This window comes from Budorcas taxicolor, chromosome 1 (genome assembly GCF_023091745.1).
Source record: "Budorcas taxicolor isolate Tak-1 chromosome 1, Takin1.1, whole genome shotgun sequence".
In the NCBI taxonomy this organism is placed as follows: domain Eukaryota; kingdom Metazoa; phylum Chordata; class Mammalia; order Artiodactyla; family Bovidae; genus Budorcas; species Budorcas taxicolor.
The window spans coordinates 218213225-218240531 of NC_068910.1; the positions used below are offsets into that span (position 1 = coordinate 218213225).

A 27307-nucleotide genomic window follows, 5' to 3' on the forward strand; every position below is an offset into this window, starting at 1 on the left:
TTCCAATTTGCCTTGATTCATGGACCTAACTTTCCAGGTTCCTATGCAATATTGCTCTTTTACAGCATCGGGCCTTGCTTCTATCACTAGTATAAATATTACTCAAAAAGTAAAAATGGAATTACAGAATGATCCAGCAATCCCATTTCTGAGTATATACCTACCCCAAATAGTTGAAAGCAGTTTCAAAAAAAAAAAAATCCGTACAGTTATGTTCACTGGAGCATTATTCATAATAGCTAAAGTGTAAAAACAACCCAGGTGTCCACCGACACATGGATGGGTAAGCAAAACATGCTGTACACACAATGGAATATTATTCAGCCTTAAAAAGGAAGAAAATTCTGACATGCTACAACATGGGCAAAACTTGAGAATATTACGCTCAGTGAAATAAGTCACAAAATACAAATACTGAATCGTATTTTCACAGAGTAGCATTTACATGAGGTACTTAGAGGGGTCAGAATCATTAAGACATAAAGACAAATGGTAGTTGAGAGAAAGTTACTACTGTTTAATGGGTACAGAGTTTTAAATTTGCAGGATAAGAAGAGTGATGCAGGCAGACACACTGTATCATGAAAGAATTCAATGCCACTGAATGAGACACTTCACAATGATGCAGGTGGTAGATTTTACGTTGTGCCTATTTTACCAAAATAAAGAAGGAAAGTCGTGCTCCTTATAAAGGTAGAAGCCACCTGCCATGAAACAAGCCCGGAGAGGCAGAAACCAGGTGCCTGCCAGCCAGGCTCTCTGGTCACGCCGCCTCAGCTGCTCCCCAGCAGGGACCATCCCAACCCGCCGCCACAGCAGCCCAGCAACAGCTGCGGGCAGCTCACCTGGAGAAGGGAGGGAGACGCTCACGCTTCTATGCAGACAGCTTCTCTTCCAAACTGCCACGTGCCTTTCAGCAATTCCCTCAGATTGACCAAATGCATATTAAATCTACACTCACTTCACTGGTCCACATGTGAAAGAGTTCCAATATCCTTTCGAAGTCAGGTGTGGGCAGGTTAAAGTAAGTGACTCCAATCACGAGCTTGCCACGGGTGGGACACAGGGGATACAGATTATAGATATTTGACAAGTAGAACAGGCGGAGCTCACAAAATGAAGAGAAAGAAGTTTCCCCTTATCCCACTGCCTCTCATAATTTTTATTGAGGAAGTAAAAGAAGATCTTAGTTTCTCATCTGATTTTAGCCTTCTGGCTCTGATAAGGCAGAAGCTACCCATTGTCCTGTCATGCCCAGTAGCTTTCTTTGCAGATGGGATTTCAACACAGCCTCTCTATGCCTCGGTTCTCTCATCTGAGAAATGGCCGATAATTCTAGCACCGACCTCAGAGCGTCTCTTGAGGATTACAGGCGCTAATTCGAGCCAAACGACCACAAAGCAGAGCACACGCTTGGAGGGCACGTCCCCATCACCCACCAGAAGAACATGCTCACACTAGGGCGTATCTGAAGCTGGCTTTATCTACAGAAAATCTCATTTTTCTGATTTGGTGTTCCATCAATCTTAGACACACTCCTTTCAGCATTTAATAGGCATGAAAGTCACCTGGAGAAGTCTCTTTAGCAGGTCTGACTGGGGCCTGAGCCTCAGTACTTCTGACAAGCTTCTGGGGTGACTACACAGCTGGGCTGGGACCACACTCCGAATGGTGGGGATTTAGGTATACTCCTGAACACAGCTTCCAGCGCCGCTGGGAAGGTCGTGAATCGCTTCACTACGTCCCTGCTCTATGTTTTAACCGATGGCTGCATGCTTAGATGCCCACTTGGTGAAAGTCCAAGGGACTCTTCTCAGTGAGTGTGGGATGGGGGCGAGAAGCACGGTGACAGCCTACCAGGACAGCTTTCCCAGCTCCCTCAGCCAGGTCTTCCAGAGTAGCCTCACTGTCCTGTTCAGAATTAATCCTTACACTGTTAGGGACCAACTCATTCTACTGTACACACAAACACCTATTTTAAAGCCAAATGTGAGATAATTTTGTTGGGTTATGCATGTTCTCCCCTTTAACTCTTGATAGATGGAGGCTGTGTATGAGTATCAGAGAATAAAGGATGCTTTTCAAACACAAATGTAATAAAAAGAAAATGGTTCTCTGTGTTCGTAATCTATGGTGTTTAAATTTGTTTAAATTCATCCCAGAGTTTCTGAAGATATTTTAATAATCATAAGTAATGTGATTGAATTATTAAATGATATGATTATTAATAATATGATTAAGTAATATTAAATTATTCAATATGCTTAGCTTTCAGAAATATGCTTTTTTGCCTATTACCACTTCAACATCGTGAGCTACTTTAGTCTAACTCTGCGCTTCTGGAGGTTGATTCCAAAAACAATAGTGTAAACAGAAAAAATAAGAATGATGACAGAAAACTGGATCATGTATCATAAATTCTAAAGTAGACTGAAAAAACTTACATTTCTGAAACAAAAATATTAGACATTAAAATAAAATCTTTAACTAGGGCAACCTCACATAGATTAAAACACAAGAATAAAACCATACTAGCATAGTTACAAACCTTAGTATTTTCAAAAATCCTGTTAATGCTCTTTTAAATAAATAATCATATGTGTATGGTGGGTCTTAGGAATTTCCTAGCCTTTAAAAATTCAAAAGGTAGAAAAAACATTAGGCACAGTTGTTAAGGCAATTGCCTGTTTTCTGAACATTTAAACTGGGGGGAAAGATCTCTCCTAAAAGGGAGTGTATTTAGCAGGCTAATTAAAGGGCATTTATGGGGACATGTCCCCATCTTTTGGCCATTGAGGCCATCACCTTCATGCTGTGTCTTAATAATTAGGAACCTGACCAATCTTTTGTAAACCGGAATGGTTCTCTCCTCCACCATGCCAATCAGCACAGATGTTAGTTCATTTATTGAGGGTTTTCCCCTCTTCTCTTAAACGTGATCAAACCAACTGACGCAAGCAGGCAGCCAGCACCGGACCTCCAGCGGGGCTTCTCAGAGCTGCTGGCCGGTATCACCATCTGCGCGCCTCCCCTGCTGTGCGGAAGGAGGCGTCCGCACAATGGCGGACCCAGACCGGAGGGCCACGGCCAAGCCTGCTTCTCTACAGCGAAGCTAACTGACCCGTGTGAGGATGCAATGTGCACCGTTCTCTGGGCTCACTGACCCCGTATGTTCCATTAGGGACAAACAAAAAGCGTGTCCCACGGAAATACCAGCTGAGGATCAAGCATGCTTAAATACTTGAAGTCACAACTGGTAAAAGGAAAGCAAGTGTTGGAATGGCTTTGATGAACACAAACGTTACCAATTCTGAGACTTCTGGAATAAAAAAAAAAGAGATGGAATAATTGTCTAAATTACTGGTTTATTCACACACCTATCACACTTTAAAATATTCTGTCCATAAAGCTAACTTGTAAAACTCCCATTTCTCACTGTGGACCAATAGCTCCTGACAGTTTCCGGATTTCAGGCTGAAGAATGCCACTGGGCAAGAGGTGACTTTTTCCTTCCTGAAGATTTTCCTTTTTTTGGGGTGGACCATCTCTACAGGTTTTATTGGCTACAACATCATTTCTGTTTTATGTTTTGGTATTTTGGCTACGAGGCGTGTGGGATCTCAGCTCCCTGAGCAGGAACTGAACCTGTGCCCCTGCACGGGAAGGTTTAGTCTGAACCACTCGGCCACCAGGGAAGTCCCAGTGAGGTGACTTTTCAGGCTTCAGCAAAGGCCCAAAGGAAGTCTAAAGCACCTGAATCCCTGCACTGCACAAAAAGCCCTCAACAGCCTTCACTCAACAGCCTTCCTAGATACTTACCAAGTGCCAGACACAGTATCTGTTAGTGTTACTGTTACAGACACAATTAATGCGAAGGCTGAGTCTTACATTATTAACTAAATACAAGCAGCTCTCTAACAGCGAAAGCAAAGGAAGCGTCTGCAGATAACCCTGGACGTACCCGTCTTCCGAGGTTAGGGGATGACTGGACTCTTGAGCTTCAGTAGGCCCACAGCGGCCTCCTGAAGTGCCTGAAGCTTCAGGAGGGCGGTGGGAAGGCTCCGTGAGACAGAAGTGCTTGGACAGAGACCGGCGGGAACTCCAGGACTCCTGTGCCCGTGTGAATCGTTCCGGTCAGAAGAGCAGCCCAGGCTGGGTGAGACGGCGCTCGGAGCGAAGCGCCTGGGACGGTTGCACGTCCCTCGAAGGCCGAGGCTCTGAGCGGAGCTTGAGCCAAGGCTGCACAGGGCGAGGGTGTGAGGGTCCTGCGGGCGCACTCCCAGACGGATCCCGGGCAAGGAGCCCCCCCAGGACTCTGAGCGGGATGCAGACGCGGAGTCAACACTTGGTGAGAAAACTGGGGTTAGAGACACCGGGGGTGGTGGCTACAAAAGAGTGGATGTGTGTGTGTGTGTGTAACCGGGTCACTGCTGCACACCTAAAACACAACCTTGTAAATCAACCGTTCCCCAATAAACTGAAAAAAATGGACTTACTCTAAAAGTTCTCATCAGCAGTATACTGTCACTGAGCAGAGCACTGAGAACAAAAGATTCATACGGGAAGTGCAACCTTTTCGTATTTTCCTTTCCTCAACCCAACCCAACTCAGAAGCTGCCCAGCACACCCAGAGTAGAGACAGTGCTGTTAAGATGTTTGTACTGAAGATGTGAGTTTGTTCCAGTGAGACTGGTGGATGAGGGCACACGGGGCAGAGCGTGAATCCCAGGTTTGCTCGTGCAGGGCTGCACCCACGAGAAACACAGGGTGAACGCAGAGAACAGTGCGAAGCTGGACCCAGACGCCCAGGAAGACAGAGAGTTTACACACACACAAAGCTGGACCCAGACACCCAGGAAGACAGAGAGTTTACACATGCATGAAGCTGGACCCAGACACCCAGGAAGACAGGGTGTACATATGTACGAAGATGGACCCAGATACCCAGGAAGACAGAGTTTACACATGCATGAAGCTGGACCCAGACACCCAGGAAGACGGGGTGTACACATGCACGAAGCTGGACCCAGACACCCAGGGAGACAGGGTGTACACATGCATGAAGCTGGACCCAGACACCCAGGAAGACGGGGTGTACACATGCACGAAGCTGGACCCAGACACCCAGGGAGACAGGGTGTACACATGCGCAAAGATGGACCCAGACACTCAGGAAGACAGGGGTGCACACATGCATGAAGCTGGACCCAGACACCCAGGAAGACAGGGTGTACACACGCACACACTTCACATGTCTGTCAGTGACCCCAGTTCACAGCCTGTGTGATGAGCAGCACATGTAACCCTAATGTGTCAGGTTCCAGAGAACTCTCCTTCCATCCCTTCATCATAGCGCAGGAGCTGTGACCTCTCCTGCGCTCACTTCCCAGCCAAGCTGCAGGTGCCGTGCAGGTGAAGGGCCCTATTTATTGCACTGCTCGTTTTCATAACCGTTTTAACGTGGCAGATCAGCTGGGTCCCCACTGCAGGGTCACTGATGACCTTTCTGAATGCTGCCCCCCAAGCCCGTTTTCCCCATGGGTCCAGGGATTTGCAACGACGCTGTACGGCGTGGTGTTTCGGGGGAACACACAAACTGCCTCTGACAAAACGGTCACGAACATTCCTGTTCCTTTGAAGATGAACACACTCACGACGATCAAATTGATTTATGCTGTCACAGAAGCAACCGCCTGCAGAGCAGCTCTGGTTTGGAGACCAGGGCGCCGATGGCAGCCTGAATGGACTCTGGCTCCTGGGTGGGGGTGGGCGCTGGTGCTCCCCCCTTCACTGCCGGCCTTTCCGACGGGGGCCTTGCAGCCAGAAGCCTCCTGGAAGGGGAGGCCAACCTAAGCCGGGGCCGCGGAAGACATGGCCTCTCTCCTCTCCCTGCTTCTGCGTGGAGGACGGGAGCAAGGCAGGTCTACGTGCTCTACTCTGAGCAAGGCAGCACAAAGGGTGGCGGGAACCCGGGCCCGGGAGGCGTCCCTGAGTTTCGGCATCATCCGCCCCAAACCTCGCCTGCATATCTGAACAACCCCGGAAGCTTCCAGCAATTACCAGGATCCAAGCCCCACAGGAGAGATTCTGATTCAGTACTTCCGATCCTGGTGCTTTCTAAACTCTCCAGGTAATTCCAAGTGTAGCCAAGGAATGAGAAGTTCTTTGGACTTATTTGAGCTAATAACCTGTTTCTATTTGGATCAGTTTGAGTCAGGATTTCCATTATATTCAACTGAAAGCATCCTAAATAATGACACCTTCACTGGAATGAAATGCAAAGCCCTGCCCTGAAAGTCTTTACATTTATCAGTCCATCTCAGAAATTTAAATCTCAGTTCCTAGCAAAAAGAATTAGGCCTGCTCATTTATTTGGGGGCGGGGAAAGAATCTTGTACTGACCCAACCTTCAACCCTAATTTGGAGACTTTCATCAAGGATATCAAAAAAGGAGTTCAGTCATAATAGAGCCTACGGATGGGTGACTCTGATTACAGATACTGAGAGAAATTCAACACCCATTCATCCTGGGGGGCAAAGAGCTATTAATAGTCTAGCTGGATGCTACTAAAGTGTGCTGTCTAGAGATGAATTTAAGACGTCTATAAATGTTAGCATAATTATCTAGTGGTTCCTTGCTGGTTTCCTTCTTTTTTCTTCAACTTCATTTTCCAAAGTACTGCTCTTCATGTTTCACAGAGTATGTATCTTCACATGATGATGGATGGGTAAGATGCGTGTGGAGTATGCAGACATGCTCCAGCCCCAGAGACTGTCCGGTCTAGACCGAGTGTCTCCTGAGGGGAAGCGATGTCCCAGTTCATTCTGGACTGACTGGGGCACGACTGCGTGCTGGGACCTCGGCCAGGTTCTGGACTGTATGGTGGTGGGTGTGTGTGTGGGATGCAGGGCAGGTTAATGGTATCGGTTACCAGCTCTTTCCACTGCCTGGTTAGTGGAATCCTTGAGGTAAGTGAGGGCACCCGTGAAGGAACCCAGGCACGCACTGCAAGCTTTCACGGCCTTGTTGACGATTCTGTCCTCGCTGTGGATGTCCTCCAAGAGGGCCTCCCGGAGGGGAGGCTGACAGAGGGGTCACCTGTCAGCCATCCTAGATGCTAGCCTGAGAGCCTGCACTGTCGCAGGGAAGAGGCATTGTCAGACGGGCTTATTCAGTAAGAGAACCTCAAGCTCGCCTCCCGTCACGAGCACACCAAAATCACAGCTAACTGCTGAGCTTTCATCAATAGAAAGACTGGCACCTACCAAAAGATATTCTACATCCAAAGACATACAGAAGAAATCACGACAAGATGGCAGGAGGGGCACTCGAGATACAACCGAGCCTGCATCAGCCGGGCGGGCGGCCCAGACCCGGGAGGAGGTGAGACTGCAGCAGCTCTTCCCCAGGAGTGAGTGTGTGGAGTCCCAGGCCGGGCCCCAGCCTGCGGACCAGTGTCCGGAGGAGGTGCCCCCAGAGCCCTTGGCTCTGCAGGGCAGAGGGGCTTGAATGCAAGAGCTCCGTAGGGTTGGGGAAGCAGACTCCACTCTTGGAGGGTGCCCACAGAGATCCCAGACCCAAGCAGCGACCTCATAAGGGCCTGGGGCAGACCTGGCTGCTCGTCTTGGGGGGTTGCTGGGGGAGGGGGCGGGGGCTGGCAGCAGCTGGGACTTAGCTGGTGACAGACAAGCCGGGGGCAGATGCACTGGGGGAGTATTCACTCTCACGGACTCCTGTTGGAGGCTGACGTCTCGCTCAGGTGGCTAGCACCAAGGGCTAGCCTCGGCCTGCAGCCTGTGGGTTCCAGGGCCGGGACCCCTCAGGCCAAATGACCACCAGGGCAGGGACATGGCCCTGCCCTTCAGCAGACAGGCTGCCTGCCTAAGTCTCCCCTAAACACAGCGGGCCTTGCCCACCAGAAGGCTGGGACCCAGCTCCACCCATCGTCGGCAGGCACTGGTCCCTCCCCAGGAAGCCTGCAGGAAGCTCTAGACCAGCCTCGCCTACCAGGGGGCAGACTCCAGAGGAAGGAAACCATGGCCCGCAGCACACAGACCCAGTCCACCAGCCCAGGCCAGACACTCCCCCGTGACCAGCTGGCCCTGGGCTTCAGCAGCTGAACGGAGGGAGCGTGGCTGGGACACAGGGCATCCCCGACAGACGGCCACTCCCCCGGGTCAGGGGAGTTAACCGCTGCCTGCAGACGTAACCACGCCAGTGTAAACCGGCACAGAATCACACAAAGGGAAACTGACACAAAATGAGGTGTGGAAGGAATGTGTTCTAGATGAAGGAGCAAGACACAGCGAGTCTTAGAGCAGAGCAGCAGGAACGTTAACGGTGAAAACACAGTTGGGAAATACGCCCAAGGAAGCCAGGACTTAGTCTAGTCCAGGAACAAACGGTAGGGGTGAGGGAAGAGCGCCCCTTCCGTAACTAGTCTTCCAGTTGAAATATGTTTCTTCATTCTTTTCTCTCCGTTTCCAACAGAGCCCATAACGTTTTAGAATTTAACGGAAAGCTAGTTTGTTCATGGCTTATTTTCATCATGCTTTCAGAGACTGCTCTTCAAGTTTCTACCAACTGACCTAAGTAACTTTGGAAAATGCTATTTGACTAGAAATGATAAGGCTATGGACAGAACTGTATTAAGTTGGTGACAATTCCCAGGGAAAAGAGGGCTGGGTTTGCCATCATCTTAAAAAAACAGGAAGTGTGGGAACTCAGTTATATTATCTTCTGGTGATCCATGTGGTCGAGGCTTTTTAAATCCTTCAGCCACACTGTAATGTCCTGACTGAGAATGGTCTTGGTGGTTGCTCTTTTTCACATATTTAAAGTTTGCTCATGACCAATTGTACTTCACAAGCAAACACCTCAGATGAAGGTCAAGTGTATATGAGCAAATTTTATTAATCTAATCAAAGTTATGACAAACTAATCAGATGCATTTGTAATGACAGACATGCTTATGAAGAGGCTTCATAAAGCATGAACAGTGACCCCTCTGTGGAAGATCACGTTTATTATTATTTTTATGGTCAAATGGGTTTTGTTTTTCTTCCCTCACCTTATTAGTTACTGTGTCAATGCTACCAAGTTTTCCCGACCCCATCTGTATTTTTTATCCTCACTGCCACAGAATGGAAAGATGCTAAGGTTTCCAATACTGATAACCTCCTCTTGAGGGCCTTTACTAAACCACACTGTGAGTGGCGCTGTGCTGAGCAGCCCAGTCGTGTCTGACTCTGTGCGACCCCGTGGACTACAGCCTCCAGGCTCCTCTGTCCACGGGAGTCTCCAGGCAATAATACTGGAGTGGGTTGCCATGACCCCTCCAGGGGATCTTCCCAAGCCAGGGTTCGAACCCAGGTCTCCCACATTGCAGACAGGCTCTTTACCATCTGAGCCACCAGGGAAGCCCAAGAATACAGGAGTGGGTAGCCTATCCCTCCTCCAAGGGATCTTCTTGACCCAGGAATTGAACCGGGGTCTCCTGTACTTCAGGCAGACTCTTCACCAGCTGAGCTACCAGGGACACTGTTTCTAACCTAAAACATGCTTTAAACTTAACTAGGAAAAAGTCGCCTCCTTTGGGTACAGGACTTGGGGAGTAGATACTCCCTCTGGGCTCAGGCTGCCGCTGGGTGGGTGAGCCGCCCCCGCCCTCAGCACGGCTCCGGAAGCGACACCATCTCTGCTCCTCCCTCCCCTGCGAGAGGCACGGGCTCCCTGGCGCCCACCCCAGTCACGAATGCCTGACACGTGGGCACCTGGGAGCAGAAGACTCGGGGGGAGACAGCAGGGCTCAGGAAGAGGCGTCCAGCCTCTGACCGAGCCTCTGGGCACAACAGCTCTGACGTGGTGGTGCTGCTCACGTGGCTCAGGCGTGTCCGACGCTCTGCGACCCCATGGACTGCAGCACGCCAGGCCTCCCCTGTCCATCGCCAACTCCCGGAGCTTACTCAAACTCATGTCCATCGAGTTGGTGATGCCATTCAACCATCTCATCCTCTGTCGTCCCCTTCTCCTCCTGCCGCCAATCTTTCCCAGCATCAGGGTCTTTTCCAATGAGTCAGCTCTTTGCTGACTCACGAGGAATAACCAAAAAGGTGTGCCTTGCCCTGAAGGTTTCACGGCAAGGGGAAGGCCACCTGACAGCTCCCCGCTTTGTTCAGCAGGCCTAGAATCCCTGTGACAGGAGCGCAGCCATCCCTTCTGGAGGGAAAGCCCAGGGGATGGCAAGTGCAGCTTCCCGGAAAAGGTAAACCGCGGTGTCTCCAGTGAAGGATGAGACGCTAGGGGCAGGAGACTCGGGCTGGCGGGTCAGGGTGGAGCGAGGGCCGCCCGGGAGCCCCTCAGTTCAGCTCTGGCCCAGGACCGCAAGAAGCCCTTACTTTCTTCCACGCCACACACAGGTGGACTGCAGGGCAGTTCCTGCTCCTCCTCCTGTTCCTGTACCCAAGGCAACGTGGCATTAAAAGATGAAATCAATGCCTCGTTTCAAGGAAGGTCATCACAAGGAAGCAAATGTTGTCAATGACACACTTAACAGGATAATTCAAACCCACAGGAATTTCTGGCCAGGGATTCTAAATATCTCTGTTTCACTGGAGCTCTCCCCAAACCATTGTCTTCGCCTCCGGGGCAGTGATCAGCATCCTGGTCTTGATGGAGATTATGAGGCTGAAGACAAATGAAGGAGGAAGAAGGCCCAGCATGAGGAGATGAGTGTCTCATCTGTCCCCAAAGGGTGGCCTCTTTAAAGCCTTAAACAGGGCATTAAGTCAAGGCTCAGCATTCTGCTCCCTGTGGTTCTGTTTTCAGAGGCTCCTCAGAGTTTTTGGTTAAAAATAAATTTATTGATGCACAAAGAAGTGAAAAGTTGGTTATAAAACCTGTTCAACTAAAGTTAAACTTACACTGCCAGCGTCTAGACTGTCGACAACAGAGGGCTCTTCAGGACGCTTCCTCCGAGGCCCACGCTTCTTTGCAGTGATCTTCTGTGGACTGGGTAAGGCAAAAAGATGGAAGACAGGGGAGGGGACACTCCTCCAAAGACGCATGATCCATCTTCCCCGACCCTGAGCTTGCAACATGAGCATGCTTTATATAGCACCAAGTGACAAGCGAAAGACGGGTCCAATATATGAGCTCGTTTTGGCTTTAAATTAAGATTCTATTCTGAGACTTACAAGAAGCTAGAAAAACTGATGTTTAAGTTCATTTCAATAAACTACCTTAAATGGGAATGTATTTTAAATAGGATTGTACTTTAATCCATTTATCATTGGTATTACTGATTAAATAATGAGAGATTACAATGACATATTCATTGAAAAAAACCCGATAATTAAATACACTCTAGATGCCAGTTTTCAATTCCATCCAGAAAGCCATAAAAAAACCCATGATGGTCAGTACTGTCCACATAATGCACCTTCTTGGGAGGATGGATAGGTTATACTCGCTGGCTGGGGAGCAAACCAGGTGCCTAGGAAGATCCTGACCGCTGGGAGGGCCACTGCTCAGTCTCTGTCTTCCGATCACCAGTCCAACTCAGGCTGCCTGAAATCCCACAATTAAGACACCATGAGCAACGCTGGGCGGGAAGAAGCACAAGCTGGAATCCAGACTGCCGGGAGAAATGTCAATCACCTCAGATACGCAGATGACACCACCCTGATGGCAGAAAGTGAAGAGGAGCTAAAGAGCCTCTTGAAGAAAGTGAAAGAGGAGAGTGAAAAATTGCCTTAAAGCTCAACATTCAGAAAACGAAGATCATGGCATCCGGTCCCATCACTTCATGGGAAATAGATGGGGAAACAGTGGAAACAGAGTCAGACTTTATTTTTGGGGCTCCAAAATCACTGCAGATGGTGACTGCAGCCATGAAATTAAAAGACGCTTACTCCTTGGAAGAAAAGTTATGACCAACCTAGATAGCATATTGAAAACCAGAGATATTACTTTGCTGACTAAGGTCCGTCTAGTCAAGGCTATGGTTTTTCCTGTGGTCATGTATGGATGTGAGGGTTGGACTGTGAAGAACGCTGAGCGCCGAAGAATTGATGCTTTTGAACTGTGGTGTTGGAGAAGACTCTTGAGAGTCCCTTGGAGTCCAAGGAGATCCAACCAGTCCTTTCTGAAGGAGATCAGCCCTGGGATTTCTTAGGAAGGAATGATGCTGAAACTGAAGCTCCAGTACCTTGGCCACCTCATGTGAAGAGTTGACTCATTGGAAAAGCCTCTGATGCTGGGAGGGACTGGGGGCAGGAGGAAAAGGGGACGACCCAGGATGAGATGTCTGGATGGCATCATGGACTCAATGGACGTGAGTCTGAGTGAACTCCGGGAGTTGGTGATGGACAGGGAGGCCTGGCATGCTGCGATTCATGGGGTCGCAAAGAGTCGGACACGACTGAGCGACTGAACTGAGCTGAACTGAACAGACCACTGAGACGACAGCTGGCAGTGCTTTAGGGAAGGAGTTGATAGACCATTTTGGCAATTAATACTTCAGGGATAATGGATTCATCAAAAGTGTCTGGACACCTGTCTCCACCGCCTCTCCACACTGTCCGGGACTCCTCTAGCCCTTTCCCCGTGCTGACTGGGTCAGGAGCGGGTTAGGGAGCGGCAGCGCATGTACACAGTGGAGCATGACTGAGCCCTTGAAAAGGGTGAAGCAGTGCCATCTGCAGCACCATGGGCGGGCCTGGGTGAGTCAGCCAGACAGGGAAGGAGCGTCACATGACACCCCTCATACGTGGGATCTAAAAGCAAATGACACAAGCGAACTTACTCAGAAAACAGATTCGGACTCACAGACTTAGAGAGCGAACTTACGGCTGGGGGGACGGGATAGTTAGGGGGTGTGGGAAGGGCACGTGCACACGCCTGCGTCCCCGCTGGATAGCCACAGGTCCTCCTGCACAGCACATGGGACCCTGCTCAGGGCAGCCTGGGGAAGAGGGGGCATGCATACGGAAGGCTGAACCCCTTCCCTGTTCATCTGAAATGATCACAAAACTGCTAATCAGCTATACCCCAATACAAAACAAAGGTTTAAAAAGACCAAAACCAGAGTGGGCCTGGGGTTGACTTCTGGCCAGCCACTGAGGCGGGAGGGAGAGCCTGCTGGGGAGCTTGCAAGCAGACTTCTCCGGAGACAATGCGTGAGTGAGGCTTAGGGATGCCAGGGTAGCTGGCAGGTTCGGTGGCAGTGACGGGGGCAGACGGGGGACCAGCCGATCCACCGAGGGGGCAGCGCGGGGAGCTGCAGACACCAGGACCGTGCCCTCCAACACCAGACCTGCCTCTCTGGAGACTCTTGCTATCTGAGACTACAAGCAACAGATTTCTGCATCTGAGACAGCACTTCCTCTCCTGTTTGCCAAAAGCCACTTGGCACAGTCCCAACCACCTTACACGGTCAGAGGAGGTGAGGAGGAGAGAGCAGCTCTGCGCACACTGCCGCCTGCCTGTCCATCGCGCCCCCAGCCCCTTCTCTCCCCGGAAGTCACGGGGTCTGCACATAGGGGAAGAAGAAATGGGCGGCTGCGGTTCAAGTCTAATCTCTCACGTGAAGCTGGTCTAGACCAACAAAGCCCGTGGTGGTCTGTCTTCTGAGCCTGTCTTCCGCGCTGTCTTCACTGTTCCACGGTACTGATGCACCTAAGGCCTCTCTCACTGATGAATCTTATTTTTATTTACTTTAATTATGATTTCTAGCGTGTTCTCCCCTCTCCAGCTTCACTGTAAGCACCTTCAGTGAGACTGCTCTCTTATATCTGTTATGTGGGTATGCCTTAAGTTTCAATTGCTAGAACATGACCGGGGTAGATCAGTGATACTCAGGGTACCTGTACTTCCGGAAGTATGAGCCTGCTTTCAAATCTGTTTTCATTCATCTGACACTTTTTGTTATTTTGCTGTGATAAAGATGAGATCAATGAAAATCATAAAAATAAACTCTATTAGGATGACAGAAGTATATGTTCGAACTGCTGCAGGGTGATGGTGGGTGTGCGTGGGGCTCACAAAGACACAGGGTGGTGTCCCCAGGGGTGCGGTGAGCCTGCAGGCAGTGGATAACTCATTACACACCCTGTTTTTATGCAGGACCTTTCAGCTCAGATAATTTTGATTTCCTGTGGTTTAGAGAGGACTCTGAAACATTTATCAGTTTAGATCTTTGGAGACTGGTGTGCAATTATTACAAACCACAGCAAAATGTCCTGCAGTTCATCTGGAATTTAGAAAAGATCATTTAATTGGCTAATGTGCTTAAATATTAGAACTTATTCACCCACACAAATCCATTTTAGAGTCTTTCTTATATTCTCTATTCTTTAACCTCAGCCAAGATATTCTTGGAAAACGACTTGGCAACAATCATAGAACATGACTAATGGTGCAAAGACAAGTAAAAATTTATTTAGCAGTCGGATGAATGACCAACTAAAATAGATTTCTAGAAAACTGAGTACTGGATGTCATTTATATTACCGCACAAAATAAAGCATGAAAACTTTAGCATCAAAACTGCCAACTTCCTCAAGACTAAAAAATCAGAGCTTTTTTAGTCTTGAGGAAAAATTATATCACTTGGATAGAATTGTGACCTACAGACTTCCAGGAAGCAAAGCAGAGGGAAAACCATTTCCATGAATAAACACCAACCTTCAGAATATACTACTACTGATAAAGAAGTAAGGTCAATTCTTAAACTTCTTACTGGTTTGTGCACATTTCAGAAAAGTACTATAATAATGTCTTTTATAAATAAATGGCAAAAAGCTTAACTTGTTACCTCTCTATAGACTTGGCTGAGTTCTGTGTTCTTTCATAATACAACCAGATCAGAGGCATTAACAGGAGTGCACTTAAAGAAGGCAGCCTATGGACTACAAAAAGTCTATAAAACATAAAAAGGCAGTAATGAGAGGAAATAAGTTCTATGACCTAATACATGATTCTTGTTAAAAATACATCACACTTATATTGATGATGAAGAAAAACCGATTCTCGATGATTAGATCACAAACATTATAAGCAGATTTCACCACCCTAGGCTGACAGCTACCACTAGATCATCTTTGTTTTAATGCCTGTTTTCAACTGCTACTTCAGCCTTTTGTTAGCTGACAGTAATTTATCAACCCTGGGACGCTTTAAGAGATCAACTGAGTCTTGAAATCTGAAAGGCATCATACAGTTTATGGCACCAGGGACCCAAAGCAACAGATGTCTTTGCTTCAATTTCTGGCCACTTGCTGTGAGAGAAACTGGTGGTGATGATGATGTTACTGAAAAATTATTCTGAACTTTTCTGAGGACATGGAATATCCCTGCGTCACACCAAACGGGGCTGGAAATGAAAGCAATGGATGGGAGGCGTCTCATTACAGCTCCAGTGTCCCTGGGACCACTCTGGTGGCAGCACTTGGCCCCCCCGGGAGATCGAGTCTCAGCTCTGGACCTGAACGTGTCCAGCCGTGCTCGGGCCAGGAGAAGCAACAGTCTCGGCTCACTGTGCCAGGAGGCAAGATGAGGAAGGGCTCGCAATCACAGGCCTGCCGCTGCCGTCCCCAGCTCCCAGGACAGAGTGGGCCGTGGGGCGGACGGACCACATGGGGCAGGCCTAGCTGGTGCCTACGGTGGGCACACCTGGACCAGAGAGCTCGGACCACAGCCATTATTCCCTAAAACTATAGTCTTTTACTTGGAAAACAATGGGCTTTCTCTTGAAAATGTGTCCACCCCACACAAGTTAAGAAAGACATTAAATTCTGAATGATAAAGGGGGCACTCTGTTTCTGGGTTCACAGCAGATCTCTGCAGAGCCAGACGTACTCCGTCTCTATTTTTGTCAACTTCTCAGTTTTAAGTTACAGCCGCACCATAAAGGAAACGTCATTAATTGGTGTTGCAGCCTAACCCATATGCCACCAGAAGAGGATGGAACGCAGAGCCAACACGTCTCCATATGCCTCCTCACTTCTGAGTCCTCACCCCCGCTCTTCAGAGACATGCTCTTTGTGCAGGCAGACAGCTCCTCTTCTAATCTATTATGCCAAAATATTCTATTTTTGTTGCAATTTCTAGGTATCATTTTTAATCTAAGCTACATAGGTGACACTTTGAAGACTCAAATGGCTCTACGAGGCCTGTCATGAGAAATAGCTCACACAGCCCCGCCCTCCACTTCCTGCTCTCCACGAGCAGCCACTTTCAATTCTTTTCACTGTTTTTTTTTCCCCCTCACTTTTATAGCTCTAGCTTATGTTGCCACATCCTGATTTTTCTAGAGAGGACTACTCACTGATTTCCAAGATGGAAGATGAAGACGCAGCTCTGACCACCACTGCCCCCTCCTCCCCAGGCAAAGGCTCCCACCCACCTTCTCATGGGACGTGACCGTGATTAACCGTCAACACCTACATGACAGGGTGCATATAAGCTCCTGGCCTGGCTGAGTGACAGGATTCATCAATACCGTTCACCTTTAGCTGTGCAAACTTCTAAATTTGTTCAAGTGTACTAGTCATTCCTCCAACTTCATCTTTTTAGGGAAAACTTTCCGGAACTTTCTGACTTGCTCCAATCCAGGCTGGCGGCTGCTCTTCGGATCGGCTGCCCAGTGTGCTCCACGAGCTCCAAGGATTTCCTACATTGCCCTTCTGAAGAGTCCTCTCAGACCCTCTGCCCCTGGCTCCCGAGTGTCTCTCTCTGTCCCTGGTGCCTGTCAGACGCTCTGCCCTGGTTCTCGACTGTTCTCTGTCCTTGGTGCCTGGTCAGTAGCTCTGCCCTGGTTCCCGAGTTTCTCTGTCTTTGGTGCCTGTCAGACGCTCTGTGTCTGGTTCTCGAGTTTCTCTGTCCTTGGTGCCTGTCAGACGCTCTGCCCCTGCTCCCGAGTGCTCTCTGTCCTTGGTATCTGTCCTCCTTTTCGTGGGGCATGTCCTCAGGGGATTCTGAGAATGGGTGCACAGGAATACATGTGTTTGAACCTCTTGTCTGAAAGTCGCTGCATTTTACCATCACAGTTAATTAGCGTGGTGGGGGACTGATTCTAGGTTGGAAGTAACTTCCTCTCAGAACTTTGATGGGATTCCTCCACTGCCTTACTTCTGGTGTTGCCATGCAAAATCTGTAGCTATTTTAATTCCTGATTCGTTGTTGGAAATCTTTTTCTCCCCCGATTCTGTGTGTCTGTGGGATATCCCTTTGTCCCCAGAGTTCCGGTCGCTCTATAGTGGGGCTAATGGTGACCTCCTCCAGAATGACTCAGGCCGCGCGCCGTGCCTCCCAGGACGGCGGCTGCGGAGCCCCTGTGCCCATGGCAGGGCCGCCGCTGGCCACGCCTCCGCTGGGGACCCCTCTCACTCGCAGGCGGGCCTGCCTCAGCTCCTGCGGCTCCCACAGCTCCTCTCCTGGGTCCGGGCACGCACAAGGTTCTGTTTGTGCCCTCTGGCAGGTATGGGGTTTTCTTTCATTTATAAGGTAATGCTCAAAATTCTTTAAACTAGGCTTCATGGTACATGAACCAAGAATTTCCTGATGTACAAGCTAGATTTAGAAAGGCAGAGGAACGAGAGATCAAATTGCTAACATCTGCTGGAACACAGAAAAAGTAAGGGAATTCCAGAAAAACATCTACTTCTGCCTTCACTGACTATGCTAATTAAAGCCTTTGACTGTGTGGATCAAAACAAACTGCGGAAAATTCTTAAAGAGATGGGAATACCAGACCACCTTACCTGTCTCCTGAGAAACCTGTATGCCAGTCAAAAAGCAAGAGTTAGAACCAGACATGGAAAAACAGAATCAGGAAAGGAGTACGTCAAGGCTGATATTGTCACCCTGCTCATTTAACTTATATGCAGAGCACATCATGACAAATGCCAGGCTGGATGAAGCACAAGCTGGAATCGAGATTGCCAGGAGAAATATCAATAACCTCAGATATGCAGATGACACCACCCTTATGGCAGAAAGCAAAGAGGAACTAAAGAGCTTCTTGATGAAGGTGAATCAGGAGAGTGAAAAAGCTGGCTTAAAACTCAACATTCTAAAAATGAAGATCATGGCATCTGGTCCCATCACTTCATGGAAAATAGATGGTGAAACAGTGATAGACTTTACTTTTGGGCTCCAAAATCACTGCAGATGGGGACTGTAGCCATGAAATTAAAAGACACTTGCTCCTTGGAAGAAAAGTTATGCTCAACCTAGACAGCATATTAAAAACCAGAGACATTACTTTGCCGACAAAGGTCTGCATAGTCAAAGCTATGGTTTTTCCAGCGTTCGTGTATGGGTATGACAGCAGGACCATAAAGGCAGCTGAATGCAGAAGAATTGATTCTTTTCAACTGTGGTATTGTAGAAAACTCTTGAGAGTCCCTTGGAGAGTAAGGAGAACCAAGCAGTCAATCCTAAAGGAGATCAACCCTGAATATTCACTGGAAAGGCTGATGCTAAAGTTGAAGCTCCAATACTCTGGCCATCTGATGAGAAGAGCCAACTCAGCGGAAAAGACCCTGATGCTGGGCAAGATTGAAGACAGGAGAATAAGGGGATGACAGAGGATGAGATGGCTGGGTGGCATCACTGACTCGATGGACATGAGTTTGAGTAAACTCCGGGAGTTGGTGATGGACAGGGAAGCCTGGAATGCTGCAGTCCATGGGGTCAGACACAACTGAGTGACTGAACCATAGCATGTCTTCAGCTCCACGTCCACCCTGCTCCTAAGTTCCCACTGCTCCTGAGCTTCTAGAGGGTTTACCATCTCACTCAAGTTGCTTCTTGGTTTTTCCCTACTGCTGCCTTAGCGTTCAGCTTTCTCAGGCTGCTGCATTAGCTTCCACTTAACATCTGCTTTCCAAGTAACAAAATCTTGTTGCTGTTGCTTTCTCGCCTGTTTCTTATTCCCTGAGGGTTTATCTCTAATGACTTTAACTGTCTGGGAGTGGAGTTTAGCAGGGAGCAGACCTAACTGCTTGCATTAAAGCTGCCACCATCAAATGAAAGCTCCACGCTGCTCCTGCGCATATGAGAGAAGCACCCCAAGTGAGTGTGCAGTGACGTCGCCCCTTCAGAGCACAAAGGATGCTGTTCAAACTGCAGATGAGGCGGCCGAGGCCCCAGGACGCTGCGTGTCCTGCAGTCACACAGAGAGACACCACGCTGTTACCGTGTCTATGAGCCATGAATAATTATCCCTCAGACGTTTTACAGCCCCCCATCTCAGCAGCCTTACTCTGCCGTCTCAGCACCCTTTCAGCCACCTCCAGACCCCTTTCTGTAAGGCCTCACATTTACATCCTCTTCCAGTGGGCAGTGGAATTCTTCATATTAGGATATCATGTTGAATTAGCTATAAAATGTGATAAATATTTTAGTTCTTGTGAAGGTGACTTAAAATTTTTTAGAAACCAGATTTTTTTTTTAGGTAGTTGATATGTACTAGCTATATGCTTTTGAGTAATGTATACAAATGGCATTGGTGGCTATCAATGCAACATAAACAGCTTGGTCTGTTTAAAGTATCTTATTCTATGGTTTGTTACAATGATAATCGTTACATTTTAGAAGACAACACAGGCTTTGGCAAAAAAGAACAGAATGAAAATTTAGGATTCATCTTACTTTAAATTGATACTACGTCACCTTGTCCCCAACCCAGTATAATACAGACGACAACCTTAAAATATTACTAAATTATAATAATCAAAATATTTTTGATGAAATATTTCATTTTAGTCCATAATGATTTTAAGAACTTTGTAAAACTAGGCATTAAAAGAGGCTTTCACAAATGAGGCATTTTAGAGGAAAATGAAGAATAAAAAGAAAACTGTCCTTAAAATACTTACAGATTCTTTCCGGCCCATAGTTTTGCTGTGTGAGCGCGATCGGGAGATGTTGCTGAAAAAGGAATCCTTCTTAGCAGCAGATGAAGGTGGGGAGCCAGTGAACTCTCTCCCTCCAGGCAAACTCTCAATGCTCGGGGAGGAACTGATGGTTTTAGAACTTTGTCCTAGAAGAAAAATTCAGTAGCAATAATGAAACACCAGACACTTTCACTGCTACTGAGTTTACTGCTTTTAATAAATGATCAATATTATGATACTTCTTTATGTACACCATCAACATAATGACTCCATGGAGTATTAAGATGCATGCTTTTTTATGTATCAGAATAGCTGTCCATTTTTTAAAACAATGAAGAAATGCTAGAGTTTTCTATAAATTATTTATACTACAATGGTCTAAGTGTGTACATATATTAAAAAAATGAAAAAAAAATCCAATTTCAGAATTCATGGATAAAATGACTGGATTCTCCCTTACTAATGTTATCACCCTTAATAATAGAAAGTGAAAGTGAAAGTCACTCAGTTGTGTCTGATTCTCCAGGTCAGAACACTGGAGTGGGTAGCCTTTCCCTTCTCCAGGGCATCTTCCCAACCCAGGGACTGAAACCCAGGTCTCCCGCATTGCAGGCGGATTCTTTACCAGCTGAGCCACCAGGGAAGTCCAAGAGTACTGGAGTGGGTAGCCTAGCCTTTCTCCAGTGGATCGTGGGTCTCCTGCTTTGCAGAGGCATTCTTTACCAACTGAGTTATCAGGGAAGCCCTTCTATTATTAAGCCCTTCTTAATAATAATAAGCCAGAAACAATTATGTGGTGATTATATTATTAATAAACTGAAAAAATAAATCCTCCACTGGTTTTTCTAAAAAGCCTCTTTCATTTTCATTGATTGCAAAACAGGGACACTGCTACCCCCAGCCCCAGGGAGAACCATCTGGAGAGCGGCAGAGTGTGGGCTCACATGGCCGTCCACGTCCAGACTGGTCCCCGCGTCGCAGCGCAGCATCTGTGACTCCCGCAGGGCCTTCCCCACAGGCTCCGGGGCAGTGAGGCTCCCAGACAGGAGCACGGGCCCAGGAAGTCCTGCTGGGTGCAGAGGACAAGTGCAGCCAGAGCCACGCCGGGCTCGTGGACCCCACGGGGACGCTTCCGGAAGGCTGTGATGGGGACTGAAGGGCCTGGCACAGTGCCCGGCGAGCCCTCACTCCTTCATTCGTTCATTCACCCACAGTAACCGAGGGCCTAATAATAAGCACCAGACACTCAGGGGCACAGAGACACAGCAGGAACTAACTGTCAGAAATCCCACTCCCCACGGTGCTCAGTTTCTAGTGAGGGGAGACAGGCATGTACATTCAAAACATACGTACGATTTTACACGGCATCACATCATTACATGGCAGAAAACATGGTGGGCACAAATAAAGCAGACAAGGGGACTAAGTGTCTGACGGAGGCGCGGAGTTGAAGCAGGATGGTCAGGAAAGGCGTCACCAAGATCTGAGGTGCAGGACATTTGGGCAAAAACTCAGAGAAGGGAAAATACCAGCTTTGCAGATAACACGAGGGCCAGCAGGTGCCAAGGCCCCAAGTAGGCCCCAGTGGTTTGGAGGATCAGCAGAGCAGCCAGTGTGGCTAAGGCTCAGCCTGGGGGAGCGGGCTGGGGTCTGGGAGCCAGCAGGGCATCTGGCAGGGGGGATCTGTGGAGTTTTGATGACTTTTACTCTGAGAAGGGAAGCCAGTGGAAGCAGCTAGAGGATTTGGGCAGGGGCATGACGTGACTTGACTTAATTTTCAAAGGATCCCTCTGGGTGCTTTGGGAACAGTTTAAGGGTGGGAAAGGGCAAAAAAAAAAAAAGGGAGGCGGGGAACAATTTTGCCACTGCAAAAATCCAAGTCAGCCAACTGATCGTAGCTTGGTGGTGAGAAGTGGTCAGATTCCACCCAAAGCTGACTAGATTAACTGACAGACCCATCAAGGGTACGAGAGGGAGGGAGGGATCAGGTGTGACTGCAAGTGCTCTGAAGTTAGACGGTGATGAGAGCTGAGTGCCTCCCATCCCAATGCCAGTTTTGTTTCCTTGTCAGTTTTTTTTAGTGACTTCCCTAAACTAATTCTGTAAGGTCTATACTCCTCGCTTTGTGTGCCCCTGAAGTCTCTGCTCGGTTAGCTAAGTGGTCAGGTAAGGGGCAGGATTCCCCTTCCTTAAACTCCTTGAACTGGTATCTGAGCCCCTGCTGGGAGCTCTGTGCCCGCGTTCAGGCAGTTTACAACTCGCATCCATCTTCTTTCTTGTCTGTGCAGAGACTCAAGTTCACCTGACAGACTGAGTTTCTTAGGCCATCCCTGGGCTTGTGCACAGTCCTGCATGTGTGGCCTTCTGGGTTCCGAGGAACATCCTGGCGCCTTCCAAACCCTCCGGGGGACACCCCGCTCCTCAGATTTCCCTTCCGGGTCTCTTGCTGGCCTCTGGCTTGCCTGCTGAGCTTCTGGTCAGTCTCTGGCTTGCACCATTTCTGCCCTGGGCAGCTGTGATGTTCAGTAAGGGCCACTGACCATTTCTGATGCATGTCCGGTGGATAGGGTTTCTCTCTAAGTGAGTTCTGATTAAAGTCAAATAAAAACAAGCCCTAAGAACAAGATTTGTTTTGCGGGAGCTGCTGGAACTACTGACCATTTACTGGGGACGGGACTTTCAGGGTGTTCCAGATTCATTCTTTCTCCCCAGTGGTTGCCAGGCTGCTGGTCAACCAAGGCTATGGCAGATCTGGGTGGAAAGAGGGGAAGTTAAAATGGTAGAAAGCATGCTATTCTTACTGAGGCTGAGCCATTTTTCCTTGAGTAGATGCTCCTCACATTGACTGAGTCCTTTAACTGTAACTTCTGAACAAGCTGACTTTGGCGTTTCTGCCGTTACTATTTTATTTGTGGAGAAACAGATTTTTCAGAGGTTCTTCTTCTGTTATTCCAAAAGTCCACTCCTCTGGAACTTACTTTTTGGACTTAGTTGGTCATAAAAACTTACCTTTAATTTGAATAAAAATCAGCCTTACCTTTTTTAAGGAATGTGAAGAGAAAAAGTTTGTAGTGTTCCCAAATACTTAGCGTTTTTCTAATTTTCCACCTTTGCAAACAAAATGACAACACTCTAGAGAGGTGCACCTTTAGGTAGAGATAATTATTTCTATGAGATAAATTTATATATGTACAACTGCTATGTCTAATGGCATGTACAGTCTAATTTAGATAAACGGTTCCAAACTGCTTTCTCCTAGGGTTTTAACATGGGCTTCCCGGAGAGCTCAAATGATAAAGAATCTGCCCACAATGCAGGAGACCTGTGTTCAGTCCCTGGGTCCTGAAGATCCCCTGGAGAAGGGCATGGCAACCCACTCCTGAGGAGCCTGGTGGGCTACAGTCCATGGGCTCACAAAGAGTCCATGACCGAGCGATCAATACACACACACACAGGATTTTAACGTAAACATATGTGTTTAATATATGTTTATACCTAAGCATAAAACTAGGAGAAGGCGATGGCACCCCACTCCAGTGTTCTTGCCTAGAGAATCCCAGGGATGGGGGAGCCTGGTGGGCTGCTGTCTATGGGGTCGCACAGAGTCAGTCACGACTGAAGCGACTTAGCAGCAGTAGCAGCAGCAAGCGTAAAAGTAATGTGATGCATTAAATTTTTATTTATTTGGTTAATCTGATGGAAGGAGGGCTTCATTATGTTAGTTAAGGTTTCTTAATAACTAGTGAGGGTGAATATCTTAAACAAAAACTCTCAACATATTAATATAGGCCATCTGAAGGTCCTATGTGAATTGTCTTTGTTAGTTTTATTTTGAAAAACTGTCTTAATGGAGCTCTTCCTAAATTCTGGAACACAGCCCCTTTGTGTGTGTGTGTGTGTGTGTGTGTGTGTGTGTGTGTGTGTGTGTGTGTGTGTGTGTGTGTGTGTGTGTGTGTGTGTGTGTGTGTGTGTGTGTGTGTGTGTAGCACAGCCCCTTTGTGTGTGTGTGTGTAACACAGCCCCTTTGTGTGTGTGTGTGTGTGTGTGTGTGTGTGTGTCTATGTTCTCTTTTTGGCTTCTGTTTTCAGGGTCCCGCAAGGAAGGCATTTCTTATCCAAGATGATAAAGCGGGAAACAATTTAAGCCTGTGCTATAAACCTAGGCTTTTCTTTTTCCTTTTATGATTATTTTCTCTTTGTTCCTTGGAACTGCACTCCTTGAGAAGCTTTTATTGCCTCGGGGTGCTGGAAGATAAAGCTAAAACAGAAGGAATGTTTGCTCAGCTTTGAGTTTCAAATTACTCCTAAAAGTCCACAGACAAAAAGGAATCTAAGAAACCAACCAAAGCATTTTGATTCACAAGATGTCTTTTTCACAAAATGAAATAAAAAACTTCCCATCTTTTCCTAAAATTATACAACCAAATTTATCCGTCCCTTCAAAATTTGGGTCATTCACCTATAACATTTGCTAGTGCTGGTGACTTTTTGAAGTTATTACTATAACGGCTCTTTTAGACGTTTTTCTACGTTAATTCCTCCATTAAAAGTTTCCTGCTTCTTCCTGGGTCAAATCTGAGAATTCATATCTTAACCGCAAAGCCTTGGCAGGCGGAATAAAGCCTATGCCCTTAACGTCTAGGGTCTGTAAGTGTGCTGGTTTATAGGGCAGAAGCAACGCTGCAGGCGCGATTTAAGAACCTGAGCTGGGAAGAGTGTCCTGGGTGGCCATGGTGGGTTAGTGTGGACAGGGGTCCTTAAAGTGAGACAGGAGAGCAGAAGGAGGGTCGGAGATGTGACCGCAGAGAACGAGGCAGCTGAAGACAGAGAGAGCGCTGGCCTGCTGGTGCTGGCTGTGAAGATGGAGAAAGGGGAGCGAGGCAGTGAGGACCCTCGAGGCTGCGAATGGCCCTCCGCTGACAGCCAGTGGAGGAACGGGGGCCCCGGCGCTACAGTCACTAGGAACTGAACACTGCCGACAGCACAAACGATTCTCCCCCAAAGGCCTCCCGATACCTTGGCTTTAGCTTGGCGAGACCTAAGTCAGACCTCTCATCTCCAGAGCTGTTAAATAAGTGGGAAATTCTCATTATTACTTCTTCTTTTTTTTTTTAAATTATACTCTACTTATGATCTCTAGATGGCAGAGGAACCATCTTTAGATGGCGAGGAACCAGAGACCAAATTGCCAACATCCGCTGGCTCACAGAAAAAGCAGGAGAATTTCAGGAAAACATCTGTTTCTGCTTCATTGACTAGGCTAAAGCTTTTGAGTGTGTGTATCACAACAAACTGGAAAATTCTGAAAGAGATGGGAATACCAGACCATCTTACCTGCCTCCTGTGAAACCTGTATGTAGATCAAGAAACAACACTTAGAACTGGACATGGAACAATAAACTGGTTCCAGATTGGGAAAGGAGTATGTCAAGGCTGTATACTGTCACCCTGCTTATTTAACTTATATGCAGAGTACATCATGAGAAGTGCTGAGCTGGAGGAAGCACAAGCTGGAATCAAGATTGCTGGGAGAAATATCAATAACCTCAGATATGTAGATGACACCACCCTTAGGGCAGAAAGTGAAGAAGAACTAAAGAGCCTCTTGATGAAAGTAACAGAGGAGAGTGAAAAAGTTGGCTTAAAGCTCAACATTCAGAAAACGAAGATCATGGCACCTGGTCCCATCACTTCATGGCAAATAGATGGGGAAATAATGGAAACAGTGGGTGACTTTATTTTCTTGGACTCCTAAATCACAGATGGTGACTACAGCCACAAAATTAAAAGACGCTTGCTCCTTGGAAGAAAAGTTACGATCCGCCTAGACACCATGTTAAAAAGCAGAGACATTACTTTGCCAACAAAGATCCGTGTAGTCAAAGCTATGGCTTTTCCAGTAGTCATGTATGGATGTGAGAGTTGGACCATAAAGAAGGCTGAACACCAAAGAACTGATGCTTTTGAACTGTGGTGTTGGAGAAGACTCTAGAAAGTCCCTTGGACTGCAAGGAGATCCAACCAGTCCATCCTAAAGGAAATCAGTCCTGAATGGTCACTGGAAGGACTGATGTTGAAGTTGAAGCTCCAATACTCTGGTCATCTGATGCGAAGAGCTGACTCACTGGAAATGACCCTGATGCTGGGAAAGATTGAAGGCAGGAGGAGAAGGGGACGACAGAGGATGACATGGTTGGATGGCATCACTGACTCAGTGGACATGAGTTTGAGCAAAGTCTGGGAGATGGTGAAGGACAGGGAAGCGTGGTGTGCTGCAGTCCATGGGGTCACAAAGAGTTGGACACGACTGCGCGACTGAACAGTAACAATGCTCTGCAGAATTTCATCATTTGACATGATAGCTCAGATTCTAAGTTACTCTAACACACCAGGTAGATTCATTTACATTTTTTTATACTCCTGGAAAGACTTACAATTTTGTGGACTACAAGAACTCCCTCCTCCCAATTTATCTTCCAATATGAAAAAAAAATAGTTGAAGCAATCATATGTATCAAATCTTATAAAATTTTAGTTTTTTTGATTACTGTCTGAAAATAAGGTAGGGGGTATCTCTGTCAGGCATTTATAATAAGCTGTTGGGAAATTTTTCATTTAAAAGAAATTACAAACATTATTGGGCTTCCCAGGTGGCACAGTGTTAAAGAACCAGTCTGCCAATGCAGGACAGACGCTAGGGAAGCAGGTTCAAACCCCGGGTCGGGAAGATCCCCTGGAGAAGGAAATGGTAACCCACTACAGTATTCTTGCCTGGAAAACTCCATGGACAGAGAAGCCTGGCAGCTACAGTCCACGGGGTGGCAAAAAGTCAGACACAATGAGTGCGTGCACATGTGCACGCACACACACGCACACACAGACACACAAACATTATCAAGGGAAAAAATCTTAAGAAGTGATCCCTATTATAGAAATCAACTGTTTCCATGTTGAAATTATAATAAAATCAAGAAAACTCAGATTTTAGATTTTATCTGTCCTATAGCCATCTACCATTCCCGAACCTTTACTATACGCATACTTCCCTAGTCTGGCGACCCAAAGAAGAAATTAGAAAATTAAAATACCCTGATGTTTAGAAAAGGTTAGTCCATGCACATGTATGGACCTTTACACGCTGTATCATTTGATCCTAATGACATTATGAGAAAACTGAGGCTTACAGAGTTTAATCGACTCTATGCCCAGGAAATAGTGTTTATATATATAGCTAGCAGTATCATGCGGTTTGTCAAAACTTAAGGACTAAAGCAACACGTTACTGCCCTTCTGCATCAGAGAGGGTGACGCTAAGGAGCGATTCGACCTGGGGAGCGGCTGAGGCCTGTCTCCTCGGTTCTTAGGATACACACACACTTTGAAATGCTTTTTCCTGGAAACACAGA

At 47.4% G+C, this 27307-nt stretch overlaps 1 protein-coding gene across 1 annotated transcript in view; it reads right to left on the reverse strand.

Moving 5' to 3' along the window:
* Positions 1-27307, reverse strand: part of TBC1D5 (TBC1 domain family member 5) — a 595354-nt gene that overhangs the window by 29587 nt on the left and 538460 nt on the right. Inside the window, exon 20 of the mRNA XM_052643045.1 lies at positions 19885-20048. Within this exon, the coding sequence (XP_052499005.1) occupies positions 19885-20048 (164 nt within the window). The remainder of the gene's footprint in view (positions 1-19884; positions 20049-27307) is intronic.